General features: G+C 39.1%; 1 protein-coding gene across 6 annotated transcripts in view; it reads left to right on the forward strand.

Annotated features, from left to right (window-relative positions):
- The window catches only part of LOC107733715 (AT-rich interactive domain-containing protein 1A-like), a 25,906-nt gene that overhangs the window by 8,791 nt on the left and 6,611 nt on the right, over positions 1–10,504 (forward strand). For 4 of the 6 annotated variants that reach the window (XM_016545500.1, XM_016545800.1, XM_016545582.1 and 1 more), the window contains exons 2-12: positions 318–515; positions 2,337–2,942; positions 4,012–4,122; positions 5,919–6,126; positions 6,463–6,552; positions 6,656–6,826; positions 7,531–7,855; positions 7,998–8,146; positions 8,261–8,364; positions 8,471–8,680; positions 8,784–8,988. In XM_016545500.1, coding sequence (XP_016400986.1) covers positions 318–515; positions 2,337–2,942; positions 4,012–4,122; positions 5,919–6,126; positions 6,463–6,552; positions 6,656–6,826; positions 7,531–7,855; positions 7,998–8,146; positions 8,261–8,364; positions 8,471–8,680; positions 8,784–8,988 — 2,377 coding nt within the window. The remainder of the gene's footprint in view (positions 1–317; positions 516–2,336; positions 2,943–4,011; positions 4,123–5,918; positions 6,127–6,462; positions 6,553–6,655; positions 6,827–7,530; positions 7,856–7,997; positions 8,147–8,260; positions 8,365–8,470; positions 8,681–8,783; positions 8,989–10,504) is intronic. The other 2 variants (XM_016545651.1, XM_016545729.1) reach the window with 1 other exon arrangement.

Consider the following 10,504-nt stretch of genomic DNA (forward strand, 5'->3'; position numbering starts at 1 on the left):
CTCTCTTTTTCCTTCTCCTTTTTCCACTATCATTTCCCCCCCTCTGGCTGTTCTCTCTCTTCTTCTCTTGTGGTTTCTTGCATTTTTATTCTGTCCTTGCTATTCTTTCATTTCCACCCTGGCTTTTTAAAATCAAATTCTCAAGTGTGGGAGTGCAGTAGTACAGAATAATAGTTTGATTGAATGGTTTTGGAAAATGTGTCCTTGAGTTTTTAAAAAGCTTTGTAGATGTCTTTGTGTGAAACTCAGTTTATGCTTTTCTGTCATTATCTGTGAGATACCTTTGCTCAAACCACTTTGTCGCTCTCGTTCCACAGACTCCAGGCTCCATGGATCAACTGGGGAAAATGCGCGGTCAGCCTTATGGGTCGGGCGGGCCTTACTCCCAGCAGCCCCATCAAGGGCCTCCTCCAGCACCCCAGCAGAGTCCTGCTTACCCAGGCCAGGGCTATGGGCCCCCTGGCCCTCAGAGATACCCTATGGGCATGCAAGGACGTATGCAGTACGGCCAGCAGGTCAGTGATCTTTCTCAGCGTTTTAAGGGGTTCACCGTTTGAATATGCTGCACTGTTGTAGTTAAATGAGTGAATATCCTGGTAATTATAAGTTGTGAAGCTAGTAATTATTTTTTTTGGTAACCTATTGCAATGTGTTTTCTCATTTAATTAGAGGTAGGGGGAAAATACACGATCGTGTTGCAGTGTTCTTTTTAGTGCTGGCATCGATGTCATTTTTTTTAGCATGCTTTTTAAGATTTTAAAGTTAGTTTAGCAGTATAGATACACAGATACTGTTTTCAAGGTAAAAAAAACCTTTTGTATAAAGTCAGGTTGCTAATAGTTTAAGATGAAATTACAGTCAAATTAAGGTTTATTAACACTGATGCAGTAAGAAAATTCTATAGTAATAATAAATTAACAATTCAAGATGTGATGTTTCAGTCAGCCCATTATTCTCTTTGACCGTAGCCTGTAATTCTATAATTTAAAAAAAATTGTTTATGCTGTTGAATGTATGCTTACAGTCAACATTGTTTTACAATGTGGTTATGCGCCAAATATTGCCTGAATATCTTATGTTTAACTTTCTTGAGAAAAAAAAAATGAATGAGAATTATATTAATTTGAAGTAAAAATATTTTTTGGGGCTTTAATTTTTGGGTTAAATCACCGTGTATCATAGTGTTTGGTGTTACAAAGCTTGACAAAAATGGCAACGTGTAGCATATGTGTCCCAGCTATCATGGGATCTTTAGCCATTCCTAGCCTTAATAAATAATTACAAATGTGATGCTGGACAAGGTCACACTTTCTGGTACAATAACTACATTTTATCCTTGTCTTATTATTTAGGGAATAGGAAGGATAAAAAGTTGTTAGGCTGTGTACAGGTATATTGTGTACAGGTTATAAATAAAACTCATCTAATCTCTTTTAGCAATAAACTTTCTGTCCCAGTTTTAATCTTAAATATTATTTATGTGAACTCATATTTAACAATAACATGGAATTTTAAAATTTTATTTTTCAGTGCTTAGAAGAGTCATGGAAATGTCTGATGTTGAAATATCAGTTTTCTATTTACATTGAGTGCTAAAACCTTGAGTAATGCACTGTTTTAAATCTCAGGACGATTTTACTTGGTTACTGATAACATTTAGTACATTTTTAAAAAGCAGCAAATTAAAACTATGAATTCTCATCCTTTAATCAAGAACGAACTGGAAAAGTAATGGAAATTCAAGAAGTCTACTTTTATAAGGCTTAATACAACACAGATTGCTTCAAAGCAGCTATACAGTAATGAACAGGAAAAACCGTGTCAGTGTCACAAATACATTTGTCGAAAGAAGTGGGAGCCTTGTCTATAGCATGTCAATAAAAAGTTTATTTTTTGTCTATTTACCCACATGTAGGGATGCAGCGATTAACCGGTTTCGCAATTAACCGCGCTTTAAAACGTCACGGTTAATTAATCGTAAAGGTTCCGCTAAACCGAGTGTTTCTGTTACACGGAACGGAACTGTTGCAGCTTGCGCAAAACGAAAACAAAGTTACACTAGCGGTGCACCAGCTTAAAATGACGTGCTTATCAGAGGCACGGAGGCTACTCACTTTAATATCTAAAAAGTGTTCATGTGATTTTATACATTAGTAATGTTGGGAAATGAATAAATGCATAATAATCGTCATAATCGTAAAACCGTGATTATTCCTCAGACAATAATCGTACCAACAAAATCTATAATTGTTGCATCCCTACCCACATGATATAAATAAGTGTGGGAAATACCATGAGTGTAATGATCTTTAGTGCCATCCTACTTGTTTGCACAGGTGCCATCATATGGACAGCAGGGACCAGGGGGTTATGTGCAGCAGGGGCAGCAGCCCTATTACGGCCAGCATGGTCAGGGGCCTCACTCGGGCCAGCAGCAGTCGCCATACCCCGGGCCTTCCCCAGGGCAACCAGGAGGTCAGGGACCTTATTCACAGCAACCTCATGGCCCCCAGTCATCTGGTCCTCCTTACCAACAACCCCACATGCCCCAGCAGCCACAGGGGCAGATGACCAGCCCTTCGCCGGGCCCGTCGCAGTCCCCATACTCGCAGTCCTCAGCGCCACCCCAGGCCAGCCAGTCTCCCTATCCACAGCAACAGGTGCCTCAGTCCCAGCCCTCGCAGCAGGGGAGCTCCCAGGCTCCTCCTGCATCCCAACCCAGTTATCCTCCTGCCCAAGGCCCCCAACAACAACCGCAGCAGCCGCCACCGCCAACATCACAGCAGCCACCGCAGACGCCCACACCTGCTTCTCAGCCGCCCGCGGGACATGGACAGATGCCACAGGGACAGCCCTCATCGTACTCCCAGAATCCCCCACAACAACAACAACAGCAGCAACAACAACAATCGCCGTATCAGCGTTTTCCTCCTCCTCCTCAGGTAACTTAAGCTTTTTGCTTTCGTATTTAAGTTGTGGTTCAGGGTGGATGAAAATGAGATAATGAAAGTGAGAGTTACTGAGATCGACTGTCACCACGGTGCCCTTGAGCAGCAGTTCTAAAGTATAGGTAATGCTTTGCAACGAAATTTAGTTAATGCATTAAGTGTCAGTAATTAACAATGATCAACACTTTTACATTATTATCACTGGGTAATGTTAATCAGCATTAACATATTAGATACATTTTTCAAGGATCATGTGTCACTGAAGACTGGAGTAATGAAAATTTACATTCAGCATTTTGATCACAGGAATTAATTGCATTTAAAAAAAAGAACAATAGAAAACAATATAGAACAGTTATTTTAAATTGTAAAAATATTTAACTGTTTTTGATACGATAAATGCAGTCTTGGTGAGCAGAAGAGCCTTTGTTTAAATTAAAAACAAAAAAATCTAACTGACTCCACAGTAATGTCTTATTTTCTAATAACAATCTGTCATGGAATATTAATTGACAGTGAACAATAGTACATTTATGAATTCACTTATAGCATTTATTAATCTAGGTAAAAAAAAAAAAAGAAATTGTTGTTCATTGTTAGTTTAAACCTAATGCATTAACTAATGTTAACGAATGTAATCTTATTGTAAAGTGTTATTAAAGTATATGCCGAATAACATGTAAATGCATACGTTTTCTAAACTGGATGGTGTTTTTAATCCCGTTTACTATGTTTATTTCTGAACATGCAAATTTAAAGGTGAGATGTTAATGGCATGTTTAATATTCACTTTGTGTGTTTGATCTAAATTGGATGACTGCTTTTGCATTTATTTGAAGTCTGGAATGCATTTCATTTCACAGTGCCACCACATTTACAGACTCTCGTACGGTAATAAAAGCAGTATTGTAACTGGTTATTCTTAAGTACAAAAACAGAAACTTGCATTACTAACAGTGAAACTGACCTAAACACACATGCAATATCTGTAAGCAAAGGCATCTATACATGCGTCCACTGTCCTAAATACCAACTTCGACTGACCCCCCACCCCCACCCACAGGAGATTTCCCAGGAATCTTTTAGCTCCCAGTCCAGCGCTCCCCCCTCCGTTCCGCCTCTGGCATCGAAGAGCAGCACAGAGGACATGCAGGGCAGACCCTCCAGTCTACCAGTGAGTCTGACACTTTCATTTCACACAAGCTGTTGACTGCGTCCAACCGCATTTAAAGATGCATTGTGAATTTGACAGATTCACGAATGCGCAATCAAGTAGTTTCAGTCAAACGCTATTTTTATGTTGACTTTTAGTTCGAGGTAATTAGCTTGAAGATGTGAGCAGAATTCAGCCTCAGCTGCACCTTTATCTCTGGAGTGATTATGTAGGACATTTGGGGTTGTTGCTAAATGAAGAACTTTGTGGTCTGTCACGGAAATATGTGCCGTCGGTTCTCTCTGTACCTTTTTTTTGTACTCTCCATGTGAATTCTGCTTCTGTCTTCGAGATTTAATTGCATTTGAGTGTGTGTTATGACCTGCGAGACTGTGTCTGAAAAGGACACATGGAGAGACACCCAGCTGCGCTGACTCGGCACACGTGCAGCCGACTGCTGTAGCTATGGCAACTTCAGGGACGCTATGATCTCACTTTTTTTTTTTTCCCCTCCTAAATGAGATAAATAAGGCCAGCAGCCTCTGGCTGTGTGATTGTATGTGTACGAGAGCACTTGAGCGTGTGTGTGTGTCCCAGAGAGGAAAAAAAAACTGTGCCAGAGTTCATTGTTGCCGAGTGGAGGAAGCTGTCACCGGAAGATTTATTTTAAAGAACAAGAAAAGTTTTTGTGGTATAATTAAATTTTGCTATTGTGCTGCTGATTTAATTATTAATTTTTTTATTATTTTTTTTTTTTTACATACTATAATTTTTAATATTAATATTAATGCAATTGGCTTTTTAAATCAATATTAAGGTATTTTGTTAAATGTTTTTAATTTAACATTAATGTTTTTACTTTTTTAATATTAATGCATTTACATTTTTACATTAATAGTAATGGATTTTTTAACTTTTTAATGTAAATAAATTACTTTATTAAATGAATGCTTTTTCTTTTATTAATATTAATGCAATTTACATTTTGAATTAATATAATGTAATGCTTTACTTTTTAAAATTAATTAATTAAATTAATTATTTATTTATTTATTTTTCAATATTAATGCAATTTCTATAATTTTTTTAATATATATTATATATTTTTGTGAGTGAGCTTTTGGGCTTATTTTCAGTACAGAATGTCTATCTTGCCTTGGCCTAACAATTAAGCAACGAACCTTATCCAGAGCCTGCAAGACATACTTGTGATTCCAAATGTGGATTTATTTTTTAGAAATATTCTTTAATATCTGTGAAAGCTGATTGGATAGGAAAATGTTAGTAAAATAAAAATAACGCCATGAAGAGTTATTTGAGACAGCTGACAGCTTCGTTTTTAAATCCCTAGCAGAAATGCTGGAATACCAAATGATAACACCAGCTGAGCTTGTTTTTTTCCCGTTTTCTCTTCTATTTGTGTTTTTGTCTTTCTATGGGAACACAGATTATTTTTTCCCAAGTACGTTCATATTTGCAGTGCATGAAATGGAAATAACATGCATTTTCTAAATGAATGTTATTGGTCTTACTGTGACAGATTTCATTTTTCAAAATAAATTTTTTTGAATTCTTAACATCATAACATCATAATGAGACTTCTCTCTGGTGACACTTGCCAGACTCCAACCATTTAGTCTGCTTAAACCGGAGCTTGCATTCAGATCTGCCATTCATCTAATGAACCATCATTGGATAGTCTCCGCCCTACTTTTTTTCTTCTTTTCCAAAAAGTCAGAGGACAAGATACTACTTCCGCTACCTTACGACTTCCATCAGATTTTTCTAACCTTCTCTCTACGGTTCTCTTTGCTTAGGACCTATCCGGTTCAATCGATGACCTGCCTACTGGTACGGAGGGCGCTTTGAGCCCTGGAGTCAGCACATCTGGAGTATCCAGCAGTCAAGGAGAACAGAGCAATCCAGCACAGTCACCCTTCTCCCCTCACACTTCTCCCCCGGTGGGCTCTCCTGCCAGCGCCTCAGCATCTCGTTCTGGGCCACTGTCCCCTGCCACGATGCCAGGTAGGGCTAGTACTCCTTAAATTATTTTGAAATGTGTTCATGCTACTTTATGGGACAGTCATCAGGAAGATGGTTTGGAATGGTTACAAATATTAAATATTAAGAATATTTTGTGGCACCAATTGCAATTTTTTTTTTGAGCATATGGCATGAGTTTGTGGTTTGACTACCAGTTTATTCTCACTAATGGAAGATGGTGGAGTGCTTGAAACATTTAAATTTAAACAATTTGAATTTAAAATCAGTTACTTCAAGTTATAGAATGTGATTAATTTTTACAATTTTATTTGATTTTTATTTTAGTTTAACCACATAATTTGAATTTCTCATTTTTAGGAAACCAGATGCCTCCCCGCCCTTCAAGTGGACAGTCTGATGGAATGATGCACCCTTCAATGAATCAACCTGGGATTGGCCAAGAAAGAGGTAACTCAGTCTGTATAATTTGAAAAAGACAAGACTTGTTTTCCATCCTGATGCTCTCTTTTTTATTTATTGTATCAATACATTAATCTTGTTGTCTGCACAGGATATATGCAGAGAAACCCTCAGATGGCACCCTATGGGTCTCCACAGTCTAGCTCTGCGTTGTCTCCTCGTCAGTCATCTGGAGGCCAGGTGCATGCTGGAATGGTCCCTTATCAGCAGAACAACTCTATGGCAAACTATGGGCCTCAAGGTGGTCAATATGGCCCACAGGGTAAGTGGCTCAGTGGTAACAACTGACTATAATTTAATGCAAAACGCATCTTATTTAGAACAATTAAGAAAAATGTACATTTAAAAAATGGGCCCTTTGTTGAGAGAAGTTACTGTAGTGGAGGTGCAGATATTGGGCTTTTATCTTTCTCTTCTTGCTGTCCCTCCAAATCCTTCTCACTCTCCCTCTTTTTCTCTCTGTGCGACCAGTGGATCACAGTGTGGTTATTTTTAGCCTCAGTGAAAAAAAGGAAGTTGACGTAGCATGGCTCACGTCAGTTGAGCAGCTACAGAGGCTGTGGGTTACAGCAGCGCTACATGCTGCTAAAACACTCAAGGGCCTGGAAGTCTCTTAACAAGCCCACCAATGAGGGAACCATACCCCAAAACATTCGGCCAATGCTAATTGTTAATTGCTAATACTGTTGTGGTGTTCAGACTTTTTGTTTCATTCCCAAATTGTAGTACTGAGTAAGATTTCTTATTAAATGTTTTATTTCTCTCTTCAGAAAGATGCAGCATAAGCAATATGCTGTTTTGATTAACTTAACTGCTTTTATTGTCATTGTATAACTATTATTAATATAGCATTATGTAGGTTTGTTTTGCATTTCTATGCATGCATGTATTTTAAAACGGTACTGTATTTTTTTCACAATCGTGGAAACTTTGTATCAAATTACAACTTCCTGTTTTCCTCTTCAGGTTACCCCAGGCAGCCTGGTTACAGTGGCATGCCTAATGCCAATTACCCAGGCCCTGGCATGGGCGGAACCATGAACCCTATGTCTGGACAAGGAGGAGGGCCAATGTTTGCTGGCATGCCGGCTGGAAGGATGCCTCATGGACAGATGGTTGCACGTCCCTATGGCCCCAACATGGGTCCCAACATGAGTCCCAATATGGGTCCTAATATGGGCAGCATGCCCCCTCAAGTGGGAACCGGGATGTGCCCACCTCCAGGCCTCAACAGAAAGCCACAGGATGCCGCAACAATGCAGCACGGACCCGCCAACTCGATACACAACAGGTACACAAGAACTGAAATACAAATGAAGTTGTGCATTATCATTGTTCTGTCGCAAATGTCTGATTTGTTAGCCTTTTCTCATTTTTGAGTACAAACTGGATCCAGTCAGGTAGTTTGAAGTTAAATGTGTTTTGCCTCACAGGCTACCAGGTTTCCCCAATATGTCTCCTGGTCCCGGTATGATGGGCTCAGGACCTCCATATGGCCCTTCCATGAACAACATGCCTGGGATGATGAATACCCAGGGTTCACCCTACCCTATGGGTGGTAACATGGCTAACAACACTAGTGGTAAGATAGTAAAACATCTGTTTTTGTATGGTACAACAAAAAAAAAGAACCTAGCTGAAGTCATTTTTACCTGCCAGGTCACAATCATGGTTAATGTATCTGTTTTTCTCTTAGGCATGTCCCCTGGTCCGGACTTTGGTATGGATGGGAAACTTAACCAAGCCCAGAAAATGAATAACAAAGTTGAGGGGACGCCCAAGACAGAATCAAAATCCAAGGTTTTCTTAACATTTAGATAGAAGTGCAATGTCTTTACAGCAGAAATCAGTCATCCTTTGTTGCACTTCCTGTGTAATTCCTTTTATATAAACTGCTTCTGCCTAGAAGTCAAGTTCCTCCACAACAACCAATGAGAAGATCACTAGGTTGTATGAGCTAGGCCCAGAGCCAGAAAGAAAGATGTGGGTAGACCGTTACTTGGCTTTCATAGAAGAAAAAGCCATGGGCATGAGTAACCTGCCAGCTGTGGGACGTAAGCCCCTTGATCTCTTCCGCCTCTACGTGTCCGTCAAGGAGATTGGAGGTCTTACACAGGTATATGCAAGTTGTCCATACACATTAAGATAATGTTGAAGGTCTCAACTCATTTTCTCTCAAGGGTGTTTGCTTATATCCTTTGGCGTCCTTGTAATTGCAGGTTAATAAGAACAAAAAATGGAGAGAGCTGTCCACAAATCTGAACGTGGGGACCTCCAGCAGTGCTGCCAGCTCTCTGAAAAAGCAGTACATTCAATGTCTGTATGCTTTTGAATGTAAGATTGAGCGTGGAGAAGACCCACCACCTGACATTATGTCTGGAGATAGCAAAAAGAACCAGGCCAAGATTCAGCCTCCCTCCCCAGGTGAGTTCTGGCGTCTTGGATCTTAAAGAGCAGGTCATATGGGTTTTTTAAAAATATCTCTTTTGCAGTTTATAACGTAGCTATCCTTAAATGAAAACACTCTGCAAAGTTGTTAATCAAAAAAGTGCATGATAAATAAAGATAATTGTCTCTCAAAAGAGAGAGTCGGTTCTGAATCGCCAAAAACGAGTCGTCATATTTTCGAATCTTTTGCCTGTTACCGGTATACGTCACTGGGTAACACATTTGCATAATCCCCGCCTGCCCGTGAAATACGAACAGAGTCTGACCTTCCCACAAACACTTCTGCTAGTTAGTGTGTTTACATCATGTTGAGAAGACGCTGTGTTCAAGGATACCACAGAAATACAATTCGAACCTTTTGTTGTATGCATGTCATTTTACCAAGGACTGCTTCTCTAATCTTGGCTTTTATCTTCGTTGGCTTCTTCTATCTTCTTAATTTGGACTAACAAGCTCTCCGAATTACAACCTGTAAGTACGATTGATACGTTATGTGGACATTTTCAATTGAGTGCTCAAAATATCAAATTTTTGTGATATGTGATGTACACCTAGTGCAGCTTTAGGTTTCCAGGTAAAGCACGATATTACTTAAGTCTTACTGAAGTAGTTCTGATAATTCACTGTGAACCCACTATTTCCTAAGAATGTGTCGATTAATGTAGACTGACGTTGTTCTAATTACTTCGTTTAATAATAAAGAATGTAGTGTAGCACACAGACTTTATAATCATTGTGAAATTGCTGTTTATTTTGCTGCACCGGCAGTTATAGGGTTAATGCGGGAGAGACGAGCGAGTTAGTTAGGCTGGTGCGCCTGTGATACAGCGTGTGGTACAGTCGTTCTTCAAACATTACAGTAGACATATTTTGGTTTACAAACAGCTGTATTGTTTCCTCAGTTAGTCACGTTAGCACTCGGCTAACGTATCCACCATTATTGTTTTAAGTGTTCACAGTTTAGCAGCTAAACTTTAGCTGTGGGCACGATTTGCTTGCATAAGTGTTTTTGTATTTTATGTCATTATTATAAGAACGGATTGGAGCACTATATTATTGTTTTATGTAAAGGTGCTTTGTCAATGGTAGCGCTTGCTAACTTGCGCAAGGACTCCTCTCTGTGCCAATCACAGCAGGCTTTGCCAGCTGACCAATCAGAGCAGAGTAGGCTTATGGAAGGGAGGGGTTTGCTCCGAACCTGCTTGGAACGAATCGTTTCGAAATCATTGGCAAATGACTCTAATATTAAATGTATATTCTGAGAAAATTACAATGTTTTCTGACCTTAGATGCATTTAAACCAGTTGTAGGGGACTCCAACACAATATTAGGACACTAAAAATACCATATGACCTGCTCTTTAAAAATGATGGAGAAATATACAACTATTAATTTAAAGTTGTATACATTTCAAGTTTATCACAAAATATGCATATATATATATATATATACAGTGGGTACGGAAAGTATTCAGACCCCCTTAAATTTTTCA

The sequence above is a fragment of the Sinocyclocheilus rhinocerous genome, unplaced genomic scaffold (genome assembly GCF_001515625.1).
Source record: "Sinocyclocheilus rhinocerous isolate Xijiao unplaced genomic scaffold, SAMN03320098_v1.1 scaffold4719, whole genome shotgun sequence".
NCBI classification, from domain to species: Eukaryota; Metazoa; Chordata; class Actinopteri; order Cypriniformes; family Cyprinidae; genus Sinocyclocheilus; species Sinocyclocheilus rhinocerous.